The 27,191-nt window shown below is 47.7% G+C and overlaps 2 protein-coding genes across 2 annotated transcripts; one reads left to right on the forward strand and one right to left on the reverse strand.

The window, feature by feature from the left end:
* Positions 1 to 628: 628 nt before the first annotated feature.
* LOC311372696 (protein phosphatase 1E-like) lies at positions 629 to 12,299 on the forward strand (the record flags this gene model as incomplete). Its single annotated transcript, XM_084489659.1, has 6 exons — positions 629 to 647; positions 1,391 to 1,590; positions 3,446 to 3,634; positions 5,872 to 6,015; positions 10,230 to 10,323; positions 11,332 to 12,299. The coding sequence occupies 6 exons, from the start codon at positions 629 to 631 to the stop codon at positions 12,297 to 12,299; spliced, it is 1,614 nt and encodes a 537-aa protein (XP_084345785.1).
* A 4,746-nt stretch (positions 12,300 to 17,045) lies between these two features.
* Positions 17,046 to 27,174, reverse strand: LOC311372695 (uncharacterized protein). Its single transcript, XM_084489658.1, has 6 exons — positions 27,016 to 27,174; positions 24,766 to 24,924; positions 23,728 to 23,950; positions 21,969 to 22,060; positions 18,999 to 19,109; positions 17,046 to 18,718 (listed from the first exon to the last, which is right to left on the reverse strand). Exons 1-6 carry the CDS (start codon positions 27,059 to 27,061, stop codon positions 18,660 to 18,662), a joined length of 690 nt encoding a protein of 229 aa, XP_084345784.1. The 5' UTR covers positions 27,062 to 27,174; the 3' UTR covers positions 17,046 to 18,659.
* Positions 27,175 to 27,191: the final 17 nt, after the last annotated feature.

Raw genomic sequence — 27,191 nt, forward strand, 5'->3', positions numbered from 1 at the left:
TACACCAGCTAGAGGGGAGGTGTAAAATATAAGTTATAACTTAGTGTTACGTTGAAACTATCTGCTTGGTGCAACTGCTATTTTTTTAGTAGAGTGTAAAGTCGAACGTTTGGGCAATTTACGCTCACCGTAGCCTAAGTGGGACCTTACGTTCTGCTGGTGCAACCAGCTGCAGGTGTTTAAATACGGCCACTGGAGCGGTGAGGATGGGCTCAGAGACGCCGTTTGGATGTTAGGGCAGAATTAGAGACGATAAACCAACGTGGACCCACCTAGTTTCACTGTTAGGGTAAAGGGCGGAGGTGGTTGTTATCTCCTGTGGAGGTGTGCCACTGCGTTCTGTTTATTCTGTTTATTCTGTTTATTCTGTTTATTCTTCCCCACATTGAGTTCAATATCGGCTTCATATCAACTGTCAATAACAGGAAGCGTACATTTGCCAAATTGTGGCGCCTAGAATTAAAATGACACTAGAACACGGAACCATTCAGCTGTCAGCTGAGTCTGACGGCTGACGGCAGCGTGAGCGTGTGTGTGTGTGTGTGTGTGTGTGTGTGTGTGTGTGTGTGTGTGTGTGTGTGTGTGTGTCAGAGACAGAGCATAGGAGAGAGACAGAGATCGTGCCCAGATGGCGGTGAAGCACAGCAGTATTGTGGCTATTGGTTGAATTCCACGCGTCCTCTTCATGTGAGCTGCTGATGACGTCATCAGGACGATGGGGTGGCTTCAGTCCACACGCCGTCAGGATATTCTAGGTTTTGTGTGTGTGTGTGTGTGTGTGTGTGTGTGTGGGCATGTTGGTGTCATTCTCATAAACATCACGTGACTAATGACAGACGAAGCCTCGGTGTGTGAGTGACGTTTGAAGCTTTGTTTAGGACCCTCCCCACTCAGGCTGTTTGGAGTCTGGTTCACGGACCAAAACGTTTCTGTGTAACTAAATCAAACCTTCAATTTAGTATGTTTTATAAAAGGCTTGAAAGCAGCCTCCCTGAGACTACCTAGCCTACCTACATCAACCCTATGGCAGAATTGTGCTATTTTCCATTCTTGATATCTAGATTTATGAATCCTGCATAACCTTATAGTACATAGTAACAGTTCCCATGTTGGGCCATAATGCGTGTGACTGGTGCTTTAGCAGCACTGGGAGAGGTCTGTGTTTGGATGGGAGACCATTGGGCGTCTCCATGGGTTTTGTGTTCAGACCAGAGGTAGACTTTATGTATTGGTCTTGTATTGAGCGGTGGCTCTAGTGAGCATCCGAAGCCTCCACAACTGAACCATTCTTCAACACATCTTCATGGACAGCTTCAAGTGTAATGAGGCGTCATCACCACCTGTGGTGGCGGACCCCATAATGAAGGCGTGATGTTTGTGTGCGTCCCAGAGCTGGACTCGGTGCAGCTGGCGCGGCTTGTGTTCAACAGGCTGTTTGAGGTGTGTGACGCGTGGATGAAGGACTTCCCCTACCGCCGCCGGCCCTCGCCCTACTACGAGACCTCCATCCACGCCATCAAGAACATGCGGCGCAAGATGGAGGACAAACACGTCATCATCCCCGACTTCAACACCCTCTTCAACATCCAGGTCTGCTGGACAGCAGACACACACAGACAACACACACACAGATAACACACACACAGATAACACACACACACAGATAACACACACACAGACAACACACACACAGATAACACACACACAGATAACACACACACATATTGGATCGTTTTGTGTCATTGTAGAACTTGGTTCAACACAAACAGCAACGAACGTTGCTGTTTGTGTTGAACCAAGTTCTACAATTCTCTGCCTGTTGGACTGTTATCCAGACCAGAGGTTACACAACTAACTAAGTCTCAGGTGACTCTTCTTGTGTTTCTCTTATAAATTGTAGTTTTTATATTATTGCATTGTTGAGTTTGAGACTTTAATTGTTGTGAATATGACACATAAACCATCTTGAAAAACAGCCACATCCTTTGTTGAAGATCCCCTGGCGTGCTGCTGTTTGGATGCTTTTATATAGCGGCCCCTAAGGGCCACACCAACCGGTATCGGCCGTCAGTCTGGCCGGGAGGGCAGTGGGCCTGGTGTGGTCATGACTCAACATGGGGGCTGAAAAGATCACCGGCGGCTTTGATGACGGCCGATCGCACCGCACACACCCAACAGACTCAGGTCACACACCCAACAGACTCAGGTCACACACCCAACAGACTCAGGTCACACACCCAACAGACTCAGGTCACAGCACACACCCAACAGACTCAGGTCACAGCACACACCCAACAGACTCAGGTCACACACCCAACAGACTCAGGTCACAGCACACACCCAACAGACTCAGGTCACAGCACACACCCAACAGACTCAGGTCACACACCCAACAGACTCAGGTCACACTACACACCCAACAGACTCAGGTTACAGCACACACCCAACAGACTCAGGTCACAGCACACACCCAACAGACTCAGGTCACACACCCAACAGACTCAGGTCACAGCACTCACCCAACAGACTCAGGTCACAGCACACACCCAACAGACTCAGGTCACACACCCAACAGACTCAGGTCAGACACCCAACAGACTATAAAGATATATTATTATAGAGATTATTTGCTCCAAATGAGAATGTTAGTGTGAAATTAAACACTACAGTATATGGCAATGTTGTTTTCAATAAAAAAAACATTTGCACAAAGCAAGCTGATCCACTTTTCCATGATGATAAGAGCAATAAAATGAGAAAAAATAACGGGACAAAAAGAAATCAAGGGACATTTACAATAGATAAAAATGTGCGATTAATTGCGAGTTAACTATGACATTAATGCAATTAATCACCATTAAATATTTTAATAGTTTGACGGCACTATTAGATATCTATAATATATATATATTATCACAGCCAAAAGCTGTGTGCACCTCCGGATGATATTATGGCTCTCAAACGACTGCGTCGGGTTCTCAGACGCCTCTGGTTCTTCCACATCAATCTGAAGTACAGACTGATCCAAATCGGTCCTTGGAACAAAAAAGGTTGGGAAGCCCTGATCTAGAGCGCTGAACCCCTGGTCTAGAGCGCTGAACCCCTGATCTAGAGCGCTGAACCCCTGATCTAGAGCGCTGAACCCCTGATCTAGAGCGCTGAACCCCTGATCTAGAGCACTGAACCCCTGGTCTAGAGCGCTGAACCCCTGATCTAGAGCGCTGAACCCCTGATCTGGGATGTGGAGGATGCAGAATGGGAGTAAGCTCACGTCATTCCAATGAGTTTCTTTTTGTACATTACTGATCTTACCCCTCCTCTCCTCCCATACCCCCCTCCTCCCTCCTCCCTCCTCACCTCCCCTCACCTCCCCTCCCCTCCCCTCCTCCCCTCCTCCCTCCCCTTCCTCCTCCCCTCCTCCCTCCCCCTCCCCTCCTCCCCCCAGGACCAGGAGGACCAGGCCTTCTTCGCGGTGTTTGACGGCCACGGCGGGCTGGACGCGGCGATCTACGCCGCCAACCACCTGCACGTCAACCTGGTGCGCCACGAGTTCTTCAAGCAGGACCCCGTGGAGGCCCTGTTCCGCGCCTTCAGGACCACCGACGAGCGCTTCATCAAGAAGGCCAAACGCGAGGTGGGCTCTGAACTACACGTGTTGTATCTCATCTGTTTGAGGGTTCTCTGTTGTGGTTCTACTTTATGAATACCACCTCCGGCGGGAACAATCTCCATTTTACAGGTTATTGCAGCAGCTGACCTGATTGGTTGAACCGATGACACTAATTGGCATCTGGGTCTGTTTGAGCTCAGTTACTCTTAATAAAGTAATTATCCTTTTGAACATTGTATTATTCAATTATGTTTAAACAAGAGAATTCGGTGGAACCTTTTGTCCATTGGAAAATGATTGGATAATCTATCAAGTTGATGAAGTGGTAACAGTCTGCTACATCTGGCAGAACATCCAGAGTGTTTCCTATTGGCCCTCACCCCGTGCGTTGGGTTCCATCCCCTCGCCCCTGAGGCCTCTGGGTGTCAGGGGGTGTGGCTGGTGACGCGGCCACTGATTGGGTCTCTCTCCTGACTCCTCCCGTTTACTGCCTACCTAAGCAGGTCATCAGGGAATGGGCTTGTTTTGGCCCGAGCTGGCAGGAGCAGCAGGGATAAAGTGTTCTGTCCGTGAACGGGACTGTGGACTTGGCCGTGGGCATCACGGATAATGTAATACGAACCCAAGTAAATTAACTTTCATCTTGTGACAGTAGCCATCCTGCTCTGTCATAGTGGCCAGGAGAGGATCTACCACCAGCCACCTCTTATAGACCCAAGGCTCCTTCTTATAGAAGCTTTACTCCCCCTCGGATCACATGTATTGACCCCCTAGAAGAAGAATGATCACATGTATTGACCCCTAGAAGAAGAATGATCACATGTATTGACCCCTAGAAGAAGAATGATCACATGTATTGACCCCTAGAAGAAGAATGATCACATGTATTGACCCCTAGAAGAATGATCACATGTATTGACCCCTAGAAGAAAAATGATCACATGTATTGAGCCCCTAGAAGAAGAATGATCACATGTATTGACCCCTAGAAGAATGATCACATGTATTGAGCCCCTAGAAGAAGAATGATCACATGTATTGACCCCTAGAAGAATGATCACATGTATTGAGCCCCTGTGGTGTTGTGTTGACGTTGTGCGGTGGCGGTGGCGTTGTGTTGACAGAAGGTGCGCTGCGGCGTTGTGTTGACGTTGTCATTGTGTTGGCGTTGTGTTGACGTTGTGTTGACAGAAGGTGCGCTGTGGCGTTGTGTTGACGTTGTGTTGACGTTGTGCGGTGGCGTTGTGTTGATGATGTCGTTGTGTTGACGTTGTGCGGTGGCGTTGTTGTGTTGACAGAAGGTGCGCAGTGGCGTTGTGTTGATGTTGTGCGGTGGCGTTGTGTTGACGTTGTCATTGTGTTGACGTTGTGTTGACAGAAGGTGCGCTGTGGCGTTGTGTTGACGTTGTGTTGACGTTGTGTTGGCGTTGTGCGGTGGCGTTGTGTTGGCGTTGTGTTGACGTTGTGCAGTGGCGTTGTGTTGACGTTGTGTTGGCGTTGTGTTGGCGTTGTGTTGACATTGTGTGTTGGCGTTGTGTTGGCGTTGTGCGGTGGCGTTGTGTTGACGTTGTGTTGACGTTGTGTTGGCGTTGTGCGGTGGTGTTGTGTTGACGTTGTGTTGGCGTTGTGTGGTGGCGTTGTGTTAACAGAAGGTGTGCTGCGGCGTTGTGTTGACGTTGTGTGGTGGCGTTGTGTTGGCGTTGTGTTGACGTTGTGTTGACGTTGTGTGTTGGCGTTGTGTTGGCGTTGTGTTGACGTTGTGTTGACGTTGTGCGGTGGCGTTGTGTTGACGTTGTGTTGGCGTTGTGTTGACGTTGTGCGGTGGCGTTGTGTTGACGTTGTGTTGACGTTGTGCGGTGGCGTTGTGTTGACGTTGTGTTGTGTTGACGTTGTGCGGTGGCGTTGTGTTGACGTTGTGTTGGCGTTGTGTGGTGGCGTTGTGTTGACAGAAGGTGTGCTGCGGCGTTGTGTTGACGTTGTGTGGTGGCGTTGTCGTTGTGTGGTGGCGTTGTGTTGACGTTGTGTTGACGTTGTGTGGTGGCGTTGTGTTGACGTTGTGTTGACGTTGTGTTGACGTTGTGTGGTGGCGTTGTGTTGGCGTTGTGTTGATGTTGTGTGGTGGCGTTGTGTTGGCGTTGTGTTGGCGTTGTGTTGACGTTGTGCGTTGTTGTGTTGACAGAAGGTGCGCTCTGGCGTTGTGTTGACGTTGTGTTGGCGTTGTGTTGACGTTGTGTTGACGTTGTGCGTCGTTGTGTTGACAGAAGGTGCGCTGCGGCACCACGGGCGTGGTGACCTTCCTGCGGGGGCGGACCCTGTACGTGGCCTGGCTGGGGGACTCCCAGGTCATGCTGGTGAAGAAGGGCCAGGCGGTGGAGCTGATGAAGCCTCACAAACCAGACCGCGAGGTAGGGCGGGGGGGCAAGAAGTAGGACACAACTTCCTGCGCAGCAACATTAACGTAAAAGTAAAGATTTTTGTAACAACCCAGACGGACCACTTTTGTTTAGAGTCACATGTTTATGATCGCCATGGCAACCCTTTTGTCTGGCGGTGGTCGTGTGTTTGGGTGAACGCCCTCTGAAGAGAGACCACGGTGTGACCCCCTGAGCCTCTGGAGAGAGACCACGGTGTGACCCCCTGAGCCTCTGGAGAGAGACCACGGTGTGACCCCCTGAGCCTCTGAAGAGAGACCACGGTGTGACCCCCTGAGCCTCTGAAGAGAGACCACGGTGTGACCCCCTGAGCCTCTGAAGAGAGACCATGGTGTGACCCCCTAGCGCTGAGCCCCTGGTCCTCAGGGGGGCATCAGACAGGTTGTTGGTTCTTGGTCCCGGTCAGTATCTATCTCAAAGTCATTACCGCCGAGCCTCCAGCGGTGCAGAGTGTCGCTCCAGCCCTCAATAAGTTAATCTCAATAAGTCCTCAGAGGCTGGTGGCTCTGGAGGAGGCAGGAGGCTGCAGAACCACAGTACCACAGAACCACAGTACCACAGAACCACAGAACCACAGTACCACAGAACCACAGTACCACAGTACCACAGAACCACAGAACCACAGTACCATAATACCACAGAACCACAGAACCACAGTACCACAGTACCACAATATCACAATACCACAGAACCACAGAACCACAGTACCACAGAACCACAGTACCACAGTACCACAGAACCACAGAACCACAGTACCACAGAACCACAGAACCACAGAACCACAGAACCACAGTACCACAGTACCATTACAACGCAGCGCAACGCACCGCAGCGCAGCACAGATTATTTCACTGCGGTCACGCTGCTGACACTTGGAGAACGACCAGCCAGCCGACCCAGTTTCTTGCTGTGCGTATATACTAGCCATTACGGTCATAGCGTCTCAGAACTGGTTAAAAAAAAAAGAATTCGTCAGGTACACACCAAAAGACTGACGCTGATATCAATTTAAAGGAAACGCCCTGTTATCATGGACTAAATTCACTTCAGGGTTATGGTACACGACCCCATAGTGGGACCCAGTACGCTTCAAGACATTCTGATGTGTAGTTTCAAATTAAAAGTCCACCAACAATTAACAAATGAGACGTATTACATATGATTTTGGATTAATATTAAAAGTGAACGCCCTGTTATCACAGACTAATTCCACATCAGAGTACACAACCCAGTAAGCTTCAAAACTTTCTGATGTATATTTTCAAATTAAAAGCCCTCTCAATTAAAATATTTCTGATGTACAACATTTCTATATATTATTAAAAATTCTAGTTGTGACATCAAATGATAACTACTTCTGTTATGCATGACTTTAAAAGCAATTTAACAATTCTATCACTGGGTTACAATCATTACAATTAGTTATTCCAGTTTGATTTCCTTGTGGTCCTATTCCTCCAGTAAGTGGGCTTCATTGCTGCTCACATGTTTCTCCTGGTTTAAATATTTTAACCATCAATACTTTGCTTTAAATTGAAAGTTATTCTTTTCTCTTTGTAGGATCACAGTGGATGAGAATAATTCAGTCTTGCAGGTATCTGAATCCTAATTTTGATAAGTAAGACAAAGTTAAAGAGTGTGATGATTTCTCAACAGTTTTACGTTCGCAGGCTCGTGGAGCTCCATTCCTCTACAGCCCCACCTGAAACCATTCCCCCAGTGACCCTCTAGGCAGGCTCCTTCGTCCACCAACTTTGGGTCACCACTTCATTGTTCTACTTCGATGGATACTGTAATACTTTTTTAATCATTCAACTTTTTTAATTTTTTCTAAAAATGTTATTAGTGACTCAAACAAGGGTACACTTTTTAACTATTTTTAAAGTGCAAATACAGACTTTAAAGATAGAAAGTAAAATATATGATTCTATATTTATCTATCAGATCAGCTGTCACACACAAAGTTTCGAACTCTAATCTGGTTATATGTTGCTGTCAGACTGTAAGAGCCCATAATGTAACGCCTTATTACTTGGGTTCACTTATTACATTACACTATAATGTTAAGTTAACCAAAATGTACATTTTTCCATTATGGACAAAAAGTTATGGGCTCAGCATTTTCTGACATTATAGGTTTTATTCCATTTCTTTATCATAAACTTGGACAATGATACGATATTTGCCGATATCAACAGTGACGCCATACGGTTTTGATTCGATTCGATTCAGGGGCCTGTGATCGATATTAGACGTGATATATGATTAGATATGCCCATTTAACACAACCTCTTACATTCACATCAAATCACCAAAAACAATTATAATTATAATTGTAATTAATTCTATTAATTATAATTTCATAATTTTATTTCTTTGCTCTTCCGGATATTTAAAACAAAAACAATCCATTTTTAATACAAAGAATAAAGTGCCACATTGCATTTAAGTGCAAAAGTTTTTATATGGCTTAACTTAAAGAGCCTGTAATACGATAGGACTTTATTAACATTGCATTGGAACATGGGCCATTCCCAACCTGTGTGGATAGTGTTCTTCTAAAAACATCGGTTTTCCCGATTTTCCCGCCCAATTGGGCTACTTTTAATCATGTTAGGCTGGAAAAATGGGAAATCTTCCCAATCTGGCAACACTGTTAGCTGTGCTGCTGCTCGTAGCCAAACTGAAACTAGACGTCCTCACACACGCGCTGTCGCTGCCTCGCTACACTGAAACTAGACGTCCTCACACACGCGCTCGCTCGTTACACTGGGGAACACGTGAGCCGCTTGGTGCACTTGCGCAGAAATAGTTTCGCAAACACCCACGCAAGGAGATTGTCAAAATAAAAGCATGTAATAAAGCGATATGCATCGATGTTTGGGCGTTGCGTCGATGCAGTTGGATCGTTTGCCAATCAATCGATGGATCGTTACACCCCTAATAATAAACAGTAAAAGTACTACATAGTACTTGTGCATCTAATCGAGGAAGAACTTAGTCCAGCACAGTAAATGTATCCTGAACTACTTGTTTAAGAAACCATTTTTAAATCCCGAAAGTCAGGAGAAAATGTCGCAATATTGTTCATTGTAAGGGACTTTGACATAGATTTATAAAAAATACTGTAAAAGTACTTCATAGTAGTATGTAGTCAAGAAAATATCTTACTTTCTATCTTTAAAGTCTGTATTTGCAGTAGCTAATAATAGCTTAAGAAAAACTGTGATTTTTCTTAAGCGTTTACCGTTGTTTATACCCTATAGCGCTGCCCTGGTGAACCGGTTTCTGCAGAGATGGGGCCTGTAGAGGAATGGAGCTCAGACGACCCAAACTTTGTCTTACGCAACAAAATTAGAATTCAGATACCTGATCCACTGTGATCCTACAAAGAGAAAAGAATAACTTTCAATTTAAAGCAAAGTATTGATGGTTAAAATATTTAAACCAGGAGAAACATGTGAGCAGCAATGAAGCCCACTTACTGGAGGAATAGGACCACAAGGAAATCAAACTGGAATAACTAATTATAATGATCGTAACCCAGTGATAGAATTGCTTTTAAAGTTGTGCATAACAGAAGTAGTTATCATTTGATGTCACAACTAGAATTTTTAATAATACATAGAAATGTTGTACATCAGAAATCTTTACATTGAGAGGGCCTTTAATTTGAAAATACTCTGTCGTGGTCGTGTACTCTGATGTGGAATTAGTCTGTGATAACAGGGCGTTCACTTTTAAATGTAATCCCAAATCATGTAATATGTCTCATTATTGAATCTTTGGTGGGCTTTTAATTTGAAACTACACATCAGAATGTCTTGACGCGTACTGGGTCCCACTATGGGGTCGTGTACCATAACCCTGAAGTGAATTTAGTCCATTATAACAGGGCATTTCCTTTAAATTTATATCAGCTTCTATTGTCTTTTGGTGTGTACCTGACAAATGCTTTTTTTTTAACCAGTTCTGAGACGCTATGACCGTAATGGCTAATATATACGCACAGCAAGAAACTGGGTCGGCTGGCTGGTCGTTCTCCAAGTGTCAGCAGCTTGACCGCAGTGATTGTTTCCGTGCCGGAGGGCTCACAGTAACAATGATTATTACAATAATCAATGAATATGTTGTACGTCCCCTGCGATGACCTCTCTGTCTCACGACGGCCGTCTGCTGGTCTGCAGGATGAGAAGCTGAGGATAGAAGCTCTGGGCGGCTGTGTCATCTGGTTTGGAACATGGAGGGTCAACGGCAGCCTGTCAGTGTCCAGAGCCATAGGTAAAGTACTACTGTTAGTACTACTGTTAGTACAAGGTAAAGTACTACTGTTAGTACTACTGTTAGTACAAGGTAAAGTACTACTCTGTAAAGTACTACTGTTAGTTAAAGGTAAAGTACTACTGTTAGTACAAGGTAAAGTACTACTGTTAGTACAAGGTAAAGTACTACTGTTAGTTAAAGGTAAAGTACTACTCTGTTAGTTAAAGTTAAAGTACTACTCTGTAAAGTACTACTGTTAGTTAAAGTTAAAGTACTACTCTGTTAGTTAAAGTTAAAGTACTACTCTGTTAGTTAAAGTTAAAGTACTACTCTGTTAGTTAAAGGTAAAGTACTACTCTGTTAGTTAAAGTTAAAGTACTACTCTGTTAGTTAAAGTTAAAGTACTACTCTGTTAGTTAAAGTTAAAGTACTACTCTGTTAGTTAAAGTTAAAGTACTACTCTATTAGTTAAAGTTAAAGTACTACTCTGTTAGTTAAAGTTAAAGTACTACTCTGTTAGTTAAAGTTAAAGTACTACTCTATTAGTTAAAGTTAAAGTACTACTCTGTTAGTTAAACTACTACTCTCTATTACTGCACCACAAACCTTTTGTGGTGTACGTTAGGGTTAGGGTTAGGGTTAGGGTTAGGGTTAGGGTTAGTGTTAGGGTTAGTGTTAGTGTCAGGGTTAGTGTTAGTGTTAGTGTTAGTGTTAGTGTTAGGGTCAGGGTCAGGGTCAGTGTTAGGGTTAGTGTTAGTGTTAGGGTTAGGGTTAGGGTTAGTGTTAGTGTTAGTGTTAGGGTCAGGGTCAGGGTTAGGGTTAGTGTTAGGGTTAGGGTTAGGGTTAGGGTCAGGGTCAGAGTTAGTGTTAGTGTTAGTGTTAGTGTTAGGGTTAGTGTTAGGGTCAGAGTTAGTGTTAGTGTTAGTGTCAGGGTCAGGGTTCTGCTGTGTGTTCTGCTCTCAGTGCGCCGTGTCACTGAGCCTCCATCACCAGAGCTACGGCCGCCTCACAGTCTGTCCCCCGCAGGCGACGCGGAGCACAAGCCCTACATCTGCGGGGACCCAGACCACAGCGTGCTGCCCCTGGACGGCTCCGAGGACTACCTCATCCTGGCCTGCGACGGCTTCTGGGACACGGTGAGCCCCGACGAGGCAGTGCGGCTGGTGAGCGACCACCTCCAGGAGAACACGGGCGACAGCAGCATGGTGGCCCACAAGCTGGTGGCCTCGGCCCGCGACGCCGGCTCCAGCGACAACATCACGGTGATCGTGGTGTTCCTCAGGGACCCCCGCCGCCCGCCGCCCGGCGACGACGACGAGGAGGAGGAGGCGGCCGAGGAGGGGGTGGAGGAGGAGGAGGCGGCGGCGGAGGTGGAGGAGGAGGAGGAGGAGGAGGAGCAGGAGGAGGGCGACCCGGCTAGGGGCGAGCGGGGGGGCGGGCAGGGCGGGAGCAGCGCGGACGTGGGGGGGAAGGGCCGCGGCGGCTGGCCCCTGCAGCAGTGCTCGGCGCCCGCCGACCTGGGCTACGAGGACCGCATGGACTCCTTCACGGACAGAACCAGCCTGGGCCTGCTGGGGCCCCCGGGGGCCCCCGGGGCCGGCTGGACCGCCCTACCGCCCGCCTCTGACGGACGGCCCCCGGCCGGCCGCGACCCCGCCCCCGGAGGGGAGGCCTGCTTCTCTCACGGCCGAGAGGAGGGCCCCCCGGGCCCCCGGGCGCGGCCCCGGCCCTGGGGCCCCGCCTGCCACGACCTCCTCTCTCTGGCCTCGTTGAACCCGCTGCCCTGCCGCCGCCCGGGGCTGCCGGGCCCCCGGGGGCCCCTGGGCCGGCCCCGGAGGCTGACCCGCAGGAGGCTCGCCCGGAGGGGCGGGGCCGGGGCCCGGCGGGGGCTGTCAGACCTGCAGCGGTCCTGCCGTAGTCTCCTCTCCCCCGACCGCCGCCCCGCGCCGCGGCCCGGGGCGGCCCTGCCCCACCTCCAGGACGGCCCGGTCTGAAGAGCCCCCCCCCCGCTACGCCCCCCGCCCCCACCACGCCCCCCCCCCTTTGCTTTAAGGTCCTCCACATCTCTGTTGTCAGGGGCCCTGAGGCCTGCTGCCGTTGTTGTGAGTACTGGACCCCGTCAGAACAGAGTCGACTCTCGCACCATACAAAAAAAATCCCAAATTGTAAGCGTTCTTATCATGACAAAAAAAAAAAAAGTATGCTGAGCTCATTGTTGTTATTGACTGCATAAGAAAAGCTTCACTGTTGATGGACAGCGCTGACCGCTGGCCAGACGGCTGAAGGCTTCACACAGAAGAGGAACGCTGCCACACTCCATGTCCATCGATAAAAGCGCTTAACACAGGATTATAAGATTAGCTGTCACTTAAATAAAGGCTACATGTAGTGAGATGTAGTCCAGATGGGGTAGGGCTGTACAATAGCATGATAGCAGAGTTAGAGCAGAGGAATATAATTTAAAGAAATTATCTATTTATAGTGTTTGTTAGACCGCATAGTGACTCATGAGTAGACTAGTTGATCAATCACGCCTACTGTGTTAAGCTTTTTGTTTAGAGACAGCCTATCAGGCAAGAGTACTTTTCAATTGTCTTGATGTCAAAGTGTAAACGTTGTGTTAGCGTTTATTCACTGGGCCACGAGAGTTCAGCCACGCTGGGCAGCTGTGCCTTCAGACTGAAACACAACGCTGCGTCTCTTTATGGGAATAAAGTGGAGGTTCCAACGCGACCGAGTGCACAACAACCAGGATGTGTTTTACTGTTCAGAGCTCCTGCTCTGAGTCACTGGGGTCAAGACAATTCCTATAGTGTGAAATGTTAGATAAAAGCCATAATCTCCTCAACAGCAGCTCATAGCACTGATTTTAATCCAAAAAATGTCCACCAAGACACTATACTCAAGGATTTACACAGGGAAGTATTGACGCTAGCACGTTAGCCCGCTAGCACGTTGGCCCACTAGCACGTTAGCACGTTAGCGACAGCAGGCTCAGTCAACAGTGCCTCCACTCTCTTGGCCCAGGCGAAGGTCCGCCCCCAGCAGGACGTCAGTACGGGGAACAGACGACTCCATGTGACCACAGGGGTTCTTGTGCCATCCCTGACAAACTACCGCACTGTGCCATCACCTCCTTTTGTACGCTATCGGCATTTTATCAAACATGTTTAGAATTCAAAGTTGTTCCTCTGTGGGATGTGTGTGGCTCTAACAGTGGGAGGTCCAAATGAGTCCGGCCCCTATCAGCCCGAGCCCTCACACACTGGACCTCAGTCTGTATTCAGAAAATCAGCACAGAGTCAAACATCAGCTTCAGAGTCAAGAGAATGTCGTCCGGTTACAGACGCAGAAACAGAGGTCTTCATGAGAGCCGAGGCGCCGCGCGGTGTTAAGGCCGTTCTCTTTTGAAAGGTCAGTCTGCCATTCTTAATGACATCGCCTCCGCATCCTCAAACAGCTGGATCCATCTTTAGATTTGTCACAGCTATAATTATCAGATTTACAGAATTATTGTATATTGACTAATTGCCAAAAATACAGTCATGTCCGCATTCATCTAAATGGCCAAATAGACAGCAGGCTTCCTTCAGCTGCAATAGTTTATTAGCAGTGTGCAAAGATAACCGATAGTGATTCTTCTCTCCGTCGTGGGGCTGAGACGTGTTCAGGATGGACGCGTCGGCACATCCTCGTCCAGGGATTGAAATCATTGAACAATTCACACGTTTGGGGTTTAATGAATCTTAGATGGGGGTTATTCCCTTTCAAACTCTAATTATATATTTATTGTATATTTATTTTACATTTTAACGCATATCATTGTTAGGGAGTAGACAATAGCGGTTAGCGTTTGAATGAATGGAAATGAAGTGTTGAGAATTAAATATTTGCTAGAATGTGAGCCCTCAAACATCTTTCTGAGAGCTCAGGTATCTCTCAGGGTTGATCAGCCCCCCCCTCACACTGATTATTAGGGTATATTAATTAATCTCCTAAATCACACATCATTTGGATAGGGCTTTCTTGAATATGAATTGACTTGAATTGTTAACAGACATTTGGTCTAAGACGAAAACTCAATGGAACTCAATCCATGGCAAGTTAAAGATTTAAAAAATAAAAACCTCCACGAGTTTACCCTTAAGTTTACACTTAAGTCAATGATTAGACAAATGGATCACCGACCGTTAGTATGAACAGGTCCACAGCCTCCAACCAACTCCAGGGCAGTGAGTCCACGGTCCTCTGGACCCTTGTGTGTGTGTGCAGTTTAAGAACAGACGACAGGTTCAGACTGAATCGTGTACAGTGTTGTTCCTGTTCTGTTCTCTGTGGTGTTCTTATAATTAGTTCTACTCTAATCACTTGTGTACGTTCCTCCTGAGTGGCCGTGTTGTGGCAGACACTCGTACCACAGAGGGACGTGTGGGGGGGGGGGGGGGGGGGGGGGGGGGGGGGGGGGTTCGGTGCTCACAGAATCACTAAACAAACGCACCCTTCCCGACAGAAGGGATTAACGTTGAAACGTACTGGATGTATATTGTGTAAATACACTGTGGAGCTCCAGGGCCAAACTGTCACTGTGTGTAAGCAATAATAATACAAATATAGAAAGTCGTCCACAAAACCCATTGAAAGTCACCACCTCCAACGAGCAGCCAACACTGGAACCAAACCCCGGACCAACTGTAGGGACGGCCACCTTTCATGGGGAAACTGGTTATTTGTCTGTTTCTGGCAACTCTCATAATGTTTGTTCCACCAGAGATGGTGTCCTTGAGGTTTAGCGTCACTCTTTCAAGAGCCAAACAAACGGCCTCCGTCCCCTCTTATGACGATCAACACTCCTGCTGATTCACATCCAGGGCCTTTGTGACTCTGCACTGTGTGTCTGTACACAAACTAATATCTTGTTTTTTTTTTCTTTTTTCTTCTGTAAGCAATAATGAATCTTTTGGAAACTTTGTGTGGAAAAGGCTCCTCTCAGGGTTTGTCTTCACCTCTCTCTCTCTCTCTCTCCTCTCTCTCTCTCTCTCTCTCTCTCTCTCTCTCTCTCTCTCTCACTCTCTCTCTCTCTCTCTCTCTCTCTCTCTCTCTCTCTCTCTCTCTCTCTCTTCTCTCTCTCTCTTCTCTTCTCTCTCTCTCTCTCTCTCTCTCTCTCTCTCTCTCTCTCTCTCTCTCTCTCTCTCAGCTCCAACCCAGAAGCGGTCAGTGTGATAATTATAATCATTAATAATAATCCATGGCTTCACGGTGGGCCCTGGTCTTTGCTCACACCCCTGGTTAGACGTGTTTCTGCAGTTGGAGGGAGGGTGGACCAACAGCTCGCTGTCAATAACTCTGCATATATTAAAAGCAACAACCTCAGGTCCTCTACTGAGACGGGGTTCACTTTAAATCTATGCAGGCACACGCCCTTAAAGGTGTTGAGACGGTCTGGGCAAGGCCACAAAACCATTAGTAGACTCTTCTCTCACACACACACGCACACACACACACACAGTCATACTCTGAAGACACACACACAGTCACACACACAGTCATACTCTGAAGAGACACACACATACACACACACACACACACACACAGTCATACTCTGAAGAGACACACATAGTCACACACACACACACACAGTCATACTCTGAAGACAAACCCATGATTGGCTCTTCCTCTAAAATGTGAGCTAAGTAAACAAAACAAAAAAAAGGTACCAATATAAACTTTTAGTAAGTGAATAGTCATTGTATGGTCATGTAGTATACATGTGTATCTTTAAATGGTGACTTATCATGTACATAAAGTATTAGCGCAACTCTTTCGGCTAATGCCTCTTTTCTCCACAGCCGATGGATGTCACCCAAGAGGAACCTTGTTCCATCTCACATGCAGTATACCATCAACCAAGTTGTTTTAGAGATTAGTACAACCTTAATGCAGACTAACCTAGCACTAGTAGTTAAAATAAGAAAATATAAATAAGTAGGAAAGAGTAAACCATTGTTTGAATGAGTGATGCTTTCTGTTTCTTGTAGATTTTAATTAAAGGGTTAGGGATTAAAGTAAATACAATATTTTAAAAAATATGCAACCACTAAAATAACATGCATACAAAAAATGAGTGGCTTTTACAACTCTGGCAAACCTCTTGTGTGTTATGTGTTAGTAGAAGACCCATCTGTGTCCTTCCCTCCGGTGAATACCCTTCACTAAGCCCTCAAGTGGGCAGGGAGGACAGGACTCTGTAATTAGGCGAGCAGCAGCAGCCTCCACCTGTCTAGTCCTGGCATCAACACACCCCCACTAGAAGCTGCTATTGTCCTCGTCTCTTCTGCTGGTTCAGCCCCTGGCCCTAATGCGGCCCTGCATGCTTTAAAAAGAAGGAAGCTCAATTAAATAGAAACTCCGGATGACTATCAGGGTAGTGTCCTTTGGTGAACAAGATGGCAAACATGTTAACGTTTCACTACACAATTGTACACAACAATGCTAAGCCACAACCAAATAGCACAATTGCGAAAAAAATTCTAAACGATTTAAAAGAAAAAAATAATTTTGGGAGCAGGCTTATTCCAAGAAATCATTTGATAAACCGCAAGTTGATTTAGAATTTGGATGTCAGAACTGAGTGACATTAGAAAAGGGATGATAAAATGTAAGTTAGATGACTAACGATGCACGTTCATAAAATATTGACCCTATAAATAAAGGCAACCAATTTCTTAATGCGTGTTCGGTCTTGACACTAGAACTAAAATTGCCCTTGCCTAAGTTTTAGTAGTTTAGTAAGCATGATACTAAACTACATAGCACTAATTTGGCACTTAGTTAAATCAAAGTTTTATTTTGATTGAGAACATTGCACAGTGATGAAATGGATTTGGTTTATCAACAATCTGAATGACAGTGTGAAAGAAATCCTTCTGCATAATATGAGAGCTACTAATCAGGATTATGTTGCTGTATACACACACTATACACAAGTGAGCTGTCGGTGCCACAGAATAGGGTCAGTTACTCACTAAGCAGTCCCTGCTCGAGGTCACAAAGAATATAGGCATGAAACACAGAGCCTCCAAAAAAAAATCTAATTCAATATTTTATTCTACCTGTCTGACACCACACACAAAAAGAAACAAAACAATAATGTGCATTAGAAGGAACAACTTGTGATAGAGCACAGAAATAGTACACACACATCATAACACAGAAGTGTGTCTTTGTGTCATTTACAAGACTGAATTGAGTTAGCAAGAGAGATTGTTCTTTAGAGTGAGGAATGATAAAGTCATACAGACCCACAGCATCAACCCCGCCCCCATTTCTAACACGCAAGCCATCCTGTTTCCTACTTTCCTCAGAAGATTCCCTAAAGGAAATTAGGTCACACACACACACACACACACACACACACACACACACACACACACACACACACACACACACACACACACACACACACACACACACACACACACACACACACACACACACACACACACACACACCCTTGTGTAATTATCACAGCGTTATAGATATTTAAAATGTAAACCAGTGAATATTTACGCATGCAAGATGCATGCGCTGCCGACATCCTATCCACCTCCATGTCCCCTGTGTACCTCTCCGACCCAGTAACCCTTACACTACAGGACACATCATAGAGACAACAGAACGGTGCTATTGACACCGTTATGGGGAGTGAGAGGACTGATGAAAGAAAAACAAGCCAACAAGGAAACTGAAATAAAACGGTTAATGGCAGCGATGGAAACCTCTCCCACACATCTGCTGCTGAGACGCACGGAACAACTTAATAAAACTAAAGAGTGTTTAACGCTCACAAGGTGTGAAGAACAGAACCAGCCTGGAACCAGCCTGGAACCAGCCACTAGGAGCTGCTGATGAGGAACATTTAGACCCCATTAGTTCCACATATTTAGAACATTGCCTCGTTTGTTTCTGCTGGTCCAAAGCTCAGGCGTTAGGTCTGTGAAGCAGGCAGCCTGGGGTAAAGGTTGGTCTAACAAAGGGCTATAGTGGGAATATTGATGTGGTGTCAAGCTTTGATTTCATTTTCATTCCCATGAGCTTGAGGGTAGAAATACAGGAGGAGCACATATTATAACAATGAACAGTGTAAAAACTCAAAGTGCATTAAATACATGGTTGAGCAGGAGTCTGCTCACGGTACAGAACTCAGTCCAGATGAGCTGTTCTAGAAGATTGTACAAAGTGGACGTCTGGGCTCTCCGGAGACTTCACTGGGTTACTGGGTACTCCTCCATCTGCTGCTCTCTGCAGCCCTCCGGCCAATCAGAGCGAGGTACTGGCCCCAGGCCGGGGAGACCCCCTCACCGGTCTGTGGGCGGGCCGGCGCTGAAGCCCAGGTCCTCGGGCAGCAGCTGCTCCTCTGGAGGACAACCACACCTGGGTTACAGTCCAACACTATCTCTGTTTAATGACTATCCATGACACTAACCACTGAGTTCTGTTCTTTATTTTACTGCTTATGTTCCATATTTTCTGATCTCATGAAAGTCCACAAGAAGGAGGTCTCCCACGCCGTCAGTCTTATCATTTTTAAGCGTTATATTCGAGGAATGTCACATCAATATAGAGGAAGACAGACAGCAGGATCATCTTGTCACTCCTTTAAGTGTGCGTGTGTGTGTGTGTGTGTGAGAGATCACCTGCAAAAGGCAGAGCCTGGATGTGGTAGGAGAGGTTAGCGTCCTCGTCCTCGGTGTCTATCTCACTGTCGCTGCTCATCCCCGGCAGCAGGTGCAGAGCCTGCTTGTGTCCTGAGGAGACAATCAGGATCCACCACAGTCACCAGGATCCACCACAGTCACCAGGATCCACCACAGTCACCAGGATCCACCACAGTCACCAGGATCCACCACATTCACCAGGATCCACCACATTCATCAGGATCCACCACAGTCACCAGGATCCACCACAGTCACCAGGATCCACCACAGTCACCAGGATCCACCACATTCATCAGGATCCACCACATTCATCAGGATCCACCACATGAACTATGCCGGGGTTCAGCCAAACCTGGTTAGGCAGAGTAACCAGGTTAATGTGATGACATCATCCTGGTTATGGCGCTGGGTTAGGGATCCACCTGTTGGATCCTTGTGACACTGAATGAAGCCTAGTGCTGACAGGATGACTGCTACTAAAGATCCCATTAGTGGCCCTGTGATAGTCCTGTTTTATACAGACGCCCTGTGAGTTGGCTGTCTCCTCATTGGTCCCACAGTGCGTTGACCAACGCGCCATCAGGGATCTATTCTTTTGTAGCCCCTCAATGTGTTGGCGGGTTGGTTTGAGGTTAATGTCAGACAGCTTGGTAGCTGCCATGTTGGCCATTTCTACACATGCTTGATTCAACTGAATACATTTTGACTTCAATGAAATGTTAACTTTGAGAACGTTGGCTAATGGTGTTAACTTTGGAAACGCGCCCCTCAAGACCATTTCACTGACGAAACACACTGCAGAACTAGTTAACTAGGCTTTTAATGCTACCTGGGATTCTGAAGTAATCAAAGGCCTCCCATAACAGACTATGTGGTACTGACCCGAAAGCATTAGCCAGATCCAAGAATACAACATGCAGGTCTCTCCTCTCGCGCTTCTCTAACTGTATTTGGTGCCAAATCATACTGGTATGCTCTAAGCATCCGGAGAAACCAGGGATTCCAGGAATTTTGCACCGTGGTATCAATTAGTCTATTCAAGATAACTTGTCAATCTCCGTGCCACAACAACACTGAAGAAGACCTTCCCTTCAACATTCAGTAGACTAATTGGTCTAAACTGATTAATCTCCACTGAGTCCCTCTCTTTGGGAATAAATATTCCCCCAGCCCTACGCCATACCTTGGGAATACTCTGCTTTTTCCAAACTATTTTCATTAGTTTCCATAAGAATCTTAAAACATCTGGTGTGCTCTTATACAATCGGTAGGGTATTTTTCTGCCTCAGTGCTTGAATCTACCTCCACATCAGGGGTGCTGATGTCCTGCGAACTGTGGGTTACTTCCTGTTGCTGGACTTCAACCGACTGACTTCAACCGACTGACTCCACTTGCAAGTTGCTATCAATGCGGGTTCCCTGTGTTCCCTCTACCAAGCACTTAATTTTCCCTTGATGGATTCTCAGCCCCTTCAGAGTAGTAACCTTCTGCCAGCCACACACACACACCTGCAGCTTCTTCTCAGTTAAGTTTGAACTAGTGGCTTCCACCGACATGCTTTCCTTACTCATAGTCGAATTCGTTCCAGGGTCAGTAACCGTGTCCATCACAGGTGAGTCATCTTCCGCCCCTGCTCTCGCTGACTCTAGGGGTATTTTTCCATTATGTAGTTTAGTAGCTTGGTAGGGTGTAACCCATAGCTTAATAAAGCCTGGGCTACTGCCACAATGAGCTGCTAACCCATTGCGGCCTGGGTCTATTTCCTCCTGTCAGCCGTCTTTCCATGCTGTCACAGTGAACAACAGTGGCCCTAGAATGGAGCCTGGTGGAACTCCAATTTTACTTTCAGCCTTTCCTGATGTAATACCATCACATGTAACACGTTGAAATCTACTTGTACTCTACTACTATCTAAGATAGTTCTTGAACCAACCAATAGCATTTGTGGACACCCCAATTTTACCCTGACGCTTTAACAAAATGCTGTGATCCACTGTATCAAAAGCCTTTGAAAGGTCAATAAACAATCCTGCACAAGTTTTTAATTAATTAGCATTGACCTTTTAAGGACTGTTACGGGGCCATCTTGGGTCGTGCACGATCACAAACTTCAACGCAGGTTGGTATTTACAACGAGAAGAGTGCGAACAGGTGTGCGCCGCACGGTTTTAAAGATTGGAATATTTTTGTTCATACTCAGATTCTGAGGTTGAGACGTACAGAATGTTTTTAAGGGAGGGTTTTACGCAGAGTTTTATAAATGAGGCCCCAGGTCTGCCCCAGGATGTGGTCTGGTCCAGACCCTATGGAGGCAGGCCATATTCCACAGGTCTGCCCCAGGATGTGGTCTGGTCCAGACCTAAGCAAGTATCTCACAAGTATCTGTGTGAGACACATGCAACAGTTGCCTTATGTGCAGAATCCTAAAGCTGCCTGAACCCTGGGTGTTTACATGGACAACAACATCAGGTCACATGGTTTACCTCTGGAAAGACAATTCTACCTCCAACACACACACACACACACACACACACACACACACACACACACACACACACACACACACACACACACACACACACACACACACACACACACACACACACACACACACACACACACACTCTCTCTTCAGCAAATGTTTTATCCGGGTTCTAGATTTGAGAAATGTTGCCCTCTTCTGCTCTCCCTCTTTATAACTGTTAAATCACAACACCTTCAATATGCCTAATAAAGAGCCAAGGGCTTATTGTAGTAGACTCAATGTTCACCCACATTAGTCTGTTTTCTTGAGTATTGACGTTGAGAGGGCCATTGTTCAAATAAACAAATCCCTGTCTTAGCGCTGTACCTTTGCCTGTCAAATGAGTGTTTATGACCAGCTGCCTTAAGAGGCAGTGGGTTCCTCATGGAGGGCCATGCTGACAGCAGGGGGGTGAGGAGCTCACCTTCATGCTGGTGTGAAGAGTTTCCGTCCAGGAGGCCGAGCAGGGCCTGGTGGGCGCTCCCTTCAGACTCACTGCCCTCCAGCAGGCTGGGCCTGGGGTCCAGAGGGAGACAAACAACCAGTTAAATAACCAGCCTTTTTATTACCATACTCCTTATGGAACTTTCATCCCACAAGTATTTGGTTTCCTTTTATCGTTGGCTGCTTTACAATCTGAGCCTTAATCAAACCTTGATGAGTGGCAGGCAAATGTTGAAAGAAATGCAGCCTCCTGCTGGGCATGCCAGAGTAAAGTCTGCTCCACAGCCAAAGCCCTGTCCCAGTACACCACCCTTCTGCAGAGTAAAGTCTGCTCCACAACCAAAGCCCTGTCCCAGTACACCACCCTTCTGCTTTATGCAGGGAGGGGTGGCCTGATTCTACATCCAGTGTGTTGGCCGGTGTGAGCCCCCAGAGAGCCTCAAACGGAGTGAATGCAGACACTGGCTCTGTGAGGTCGGGAAGAAGACATATCCCCCAGTAAATGTTCCATTTCCCTTTCAACAACCAACGGGGGCACAAAGGTGATGAGATCTTATAAATAAGTAAATGCAACATTGGATTAATAGGTTGGAATGTGTCAAGTTTAATTCACCAAAATTGATGCTGTCATTTATTCGTCATGTCAAGTTCCCGATTTACGATCAACAAGACGGTGTGTCCCGGTTTCTTTAGCCCCTCAGTTCTGTTCTGTGTCACTACATAAAGATTGCTACACACTCTGGAAACTGATAAAATCTGATAAACAAAAGGAACGAATGGCAGTGGATGACTCAGACCCATGGATGACACGTTGTTGACCATGTCCTTGAAGTTGAATGTTCCCTACACTGGGCCAGGAGAACGGTTCAGCGGCCTTCTGGTGGTGACCGTGATGTAAACTACCGGACGTACCCGGTAAGACCCAACGCATTGGGAGGGGCGCTGGGAATGTGTGGTCAGGACTCCACTTCAAGACCTTCTTTTCTGGTGGTCTGCCACTCACAGTCCCAGTGTAGACCCTGGCAGTGTCACTGCTTCAGTAGACCCTGCAGTGTCACTGCTTCAGTAGACCCTGGTCACTGCTTCATTAGACCCTGCAGTGTCACTGCTTCAGTAGACCCTGCAGTGTCACTGCTTCAGTAGACCCTGGTCACTGCTTCAGTAGACCCTGCAGTGTCACTGCTTCAGTAGACCCTGCAGTGTCACTGCTTCAGTAGACCCTGGTCACTGCTTCATTAGACCCTGCAGTGTCACTGCTTCAATAGACCCTGGTCACTGCTTCAGTAGACCCTGCAGTGTCACTGCTTCAGTAGACCCTGCAGCGTCACTGCTTCAGTAGACCCTGCAGCGTCACTGCTTCAGTAGACCCTGCAGTGTCACTGCTTCAGTAGACCCTGCAGTGTCACTGCTTCAGTAGACCCTGGTCACTGCTTCAGTAGACCCTGGTCCCTGTTTCAGTAGACCCTGGTCACTGCTTCAGTAGACCCTGCAGTGTCACTGCTTCAGTAGACCCTGGTCACTGCTTCAGTAGACCCTGCAGTGTCACTGCTTCAGTAGACCCTGGTCACTGCTTCAGTAGACCCTGGTCACTGCTTCAGTAGACCCTGCAGTGTCACTGCTTCAGTAGACCCTGGTCACTGCTTCAGTAGACCCTGCAGTGTCACTGCTTCAGTAGACCCTGGTCACTGCTTCAGTAGACCCTGCAGTGTCACTGCAGTGTAGATCTCCATCCTTCGTACCCGACGGCCCTCGTGGAGCTCTTGGTGGAGTTGGCTCCTCCCAGGGAGCACAGGTCAGCCTCCGCTCCGGAGGCCGCGTACAGCGCCTTCCGTTCCTCCGGCTGCTGTTTGGAGGTGGAGGCGGGGTCCAGGGAGCAGCCCCCCAGAGGGGAGCGGCCCCCCAGAGGGGAGCCCCCGCTCAGGGAGGGCACTGAGCTGTGGCTGCTGTCCGCCTGGAGGCCGACTGAAGAGAGAGGTCATTAGGTCAAAGAGAAACACTGAAGAGAGAGAGGTCATTAGGTCAAAGAGAAACACTGAAGTGAGAGAGGTCATTAGGTCAAAGAGAAACACTGAAGTGAGAGAGGTCATTAGGTCAAAGAGAAACAGGTCATTAGGTCAAAGAGAAACACTGAGGAGACACGCTAAATGTTACAAGGAAGAGAGAGAGAGCCATTAGAGGCGTGTCCGCCACAGTGAGAAATGCACGGTGGAAATATCATTTTACAGTCGACTGCTTATTCAGGTCGTCGCTCCCCTGATTAGAAGCATGTTTCATCTGTTGAAATGAGATAAGGAATGTTTTATCCGGAACCTCTTTTAAGTAAGGACTACAGAGCCACTAAATGGACAACCTTACACGCCAATGTGCAGCGCGTTGTCAGTGTATAGGGGCCAATGTGCAGCGCGTTGTCAGTGTATAGGGGCCAATGTGGGTGAGTTGTATAGGGGCTGATGTGGGTGAGTTGTATAGGGGCCAATGTGGGTGAGTTGTATAGGGGCCAATGTGGGTGAGTTGTGTAGGGGCTGATGTGGGTGAGTTGTGTAGGGGCTGATGTGGGTGAGTTGTGTAGGGGCCAATGTGGGTGAGTTGTGTAGGGGCTGATGTGGGTGAGTTGTGTAGGGGCTGATGTGGGTGAGTTGTGTAGGGGCTGATGTGGGTGAGTTGTGTAGGGGCCAATGTGGGTGAGTTGTGTAGGGGCTGATGTGGGTGAGTTGTGTAGGGGCTGATGTGGGTGAGTTGTGTAGGGGCTGATGTGGGTGTACGCTGATGGGGCTGACCGTCGGCTGGGGGGGGTCCCTCTCTGGGGCTCAGCGAGGCTGTGGTGGAGGGGGCTCCGTTCAGACCTCTGGTCCGGGGGTCTTTGTCCTCAGCACTCCTCCTCCTCCTCAACAGCAGGGTGCCGCCGCCGTCCAGCGCAGGAGACACAAACTTTTTGGCTGAAAAAAAAACGGTAGAAAAAAAGTTCACATCGGACAGCAACGTTGCAAATAACAGTACATCATTGAGTTAAAGATCCCATAATATGCTTTAGGGTTAATAATTAAATGTGGGGGTACTACCAAGATATGCTTACATGCCTGTATGTTAGAAATAACCCTTATTATTCTCCTACTGTTCAGTTCTTCAAAACCAATTTCAGCGTCTTTCAAAAACGGTCTGCTTTGTTCATGTCGCTTTAGGACCCAGACAGTAGACCAGTCTGCTGTGATTGGTCGAATGCTTTGCACGTGTGTCCGCAAATCGACACCCACGAGAAGTTGTAAACATTGCAGATAGCCGGGAGGCAGGACTTCTGCACTTCAGCACCGCCCACTCTGACGTCACACTGTTACAGAAGTGAAGTTTGAGGGCAACCAAGCTGTTTCATGCACTTATTGAGGGCTATTTCTCGGAGGGAGCGAATACTCCCCCTGGCTCTGACTTTTTCATAAAACATGTATACAGTAGTCATACAACAGCCTAAAGCCAAGGGAAAAGTCTAAAAAGCATGACCTCACCCCTTTAAGACAGACGGAGGTCTGTGAATATGTACAGCTAAGAGAATAAGCAAAGCGACATGATGGTCAATGTACTTCCCCAGTGGGCTTCACGTTAATGGTTGATGGTACTCTGTTTTAATGACATTGCTGTAGCTGGTTCTATTGTCACATATATGCTGAAGCAAGTTGACTACCAAAATACCCATCAAATCCACATCATTCTGATACATTCCCTTGACCAATTCCACCACATTTTAGGGCATATTTTAAGAAGTGTTTTTGTGTCCATTTTCTACAATGTGATTTTGCTTTAATAATTGTACTTAAACTAGTTACAATTGTAATAGCTTAATAAAATATTGCAAAAATGAAGTCTGATACTAGAGCCATGTCGATCCTTGTATTCTTGCAGACAGTCCGTTTGTCATCAGCACATACACCCAAGGCCGTGTCGACGCCCACGGCTGCTCCGGTGCAGACAAAGCCAGACAACGCCGGTAGAGCTGGCACAAGGTGTCTCTTGTTGTACTAGAGGTAGTAATACAGAGCCAGACAACGCTGGTAGACCTGGCACAAGGCGTCTAGTGCTGTACTAGAGGTAGTAATACAGAGCCAGACAACGCAGGTAGAGCTGGCACAAGGCGTCTCGTGTTGTACTAGAGGTAGTAATACAGAGCCAGACAACACCGGTAGAGCTGGCACAAGGCGTCTCGTGTTGTACTAGAGGTAGTAATACAGAGCCATGTCCAGCGGCTAAAAGTCAAAACTCTTTTCTGTCCAATCCAGCGTTTATCAGGATTTCTAAAATGCTGTCGAAAAAAATCCAAAATCATTTTCTTTTTCATTATTTACTTGTGCTGCCGGTTTGGAAAGCAATATTCTTACAAGCACGTTGGGCGCACCACGAGGTGGGGGCATACACTTTGTAAAAGCAGAATCCCATTATATAGAACAAAGGCTTTCATGAACTGTTGAGCCCGACCTTTTTTGGTCGCCTTCAACTGGAAAAGCAACCAAAAGCGCTGAGTCATGCTGGCCCATCATCAATACACAAGCATGAGTGTACCGATAGAACAGACTGAACGGAGGCACTGGCTGCCCATCGCAGAAGGGGAATTGTGCCCGATCCCCAGTTATGAGCCGTGGTCCCGTAGTGTTCACATTAATACTGCAGAAACAGGATTTATCAGTACATCCTTCACCAACAAGTAGAAGAACGGTGGGGGGACGGTGTGGTGGGGGGGGGGGGCGGTGTGGTGGTGGTGGGGGGACGGTGTGGTGGGGGGACGGGACGGTGTGGGGGGGGGGGGGCCGGTGTGGTGGGGGGGGGACGGTGTGGTGGTGGGGGGGGGGACGGTGTGGTGGTGAGGGGGGGACGGTGTGGCGGGGGCGGTGTGGGGGGGGGGACGGTGTAGTGGTGGGGGGGGGGCGGTGTGGTGGGGGGGGGTGGGGAGGTGTGGGGGGGACGGTGTGGCGGGGGGGGGACGGTGTGGTGGTGGGGGGACGGTGTGGGGGGGGACGGTGTGGGGGGGGGACGGTACTGCTCACCGGGTCGGCTGTGGCGGGAGTGGGAGGCCTTCCCCAGCTGCTCCATCTTGCCGGGGCTGTGGTGCCCGACGGCCAGCTCCAGGGCGGGCTGCTGCAGGGGGCCCTCGTCCCCCGGGCCCCCGAAGACCCCCGCCAGGCCGTCCTGGGGCTGGGCCGCCCCGGCCGGCCGCGGCCGC

The sequence above is a fragment of the Micromesistius poutassou genome (genome assembly GCF_964030765.1).
Source record: "Micromesistius poutassou genome assembly, contig: SCAFFOLD_3063, whole genome shotgun sequence".
Classification (NCBI taxonomy): domain Eukaryota; kingdom Metazoa; phylum Chordata; class Actinopteri; order Gadiformes; family Gadidae; genus Micromesistius; species Micromesistius poutassou.

Coding starts and splice junctions, on each gene's coding strand:
- LOC311372695 (XM_084489658.1), bottom strand. CDS start 27,061: ATGGAGCAGCTGGGGAAGGCCTCCCACTCCCGCCACAGCCGACCCG. Junction 24,925..27,015: donor CTCCCGCCACAGCCGACCCG/GTGAGCAGTACC, acceptor TTTTTTTTTCAG/CCAAAAAGTTTGTGTCTCCT. Junction 18,719..18,998: donor CCAGGCTCTGCCTTTTGCAG/GTGATCTCTCAC, acceptor GTTGTCCTCCAG/AGGAGCAGCTGCTGCCCGAG.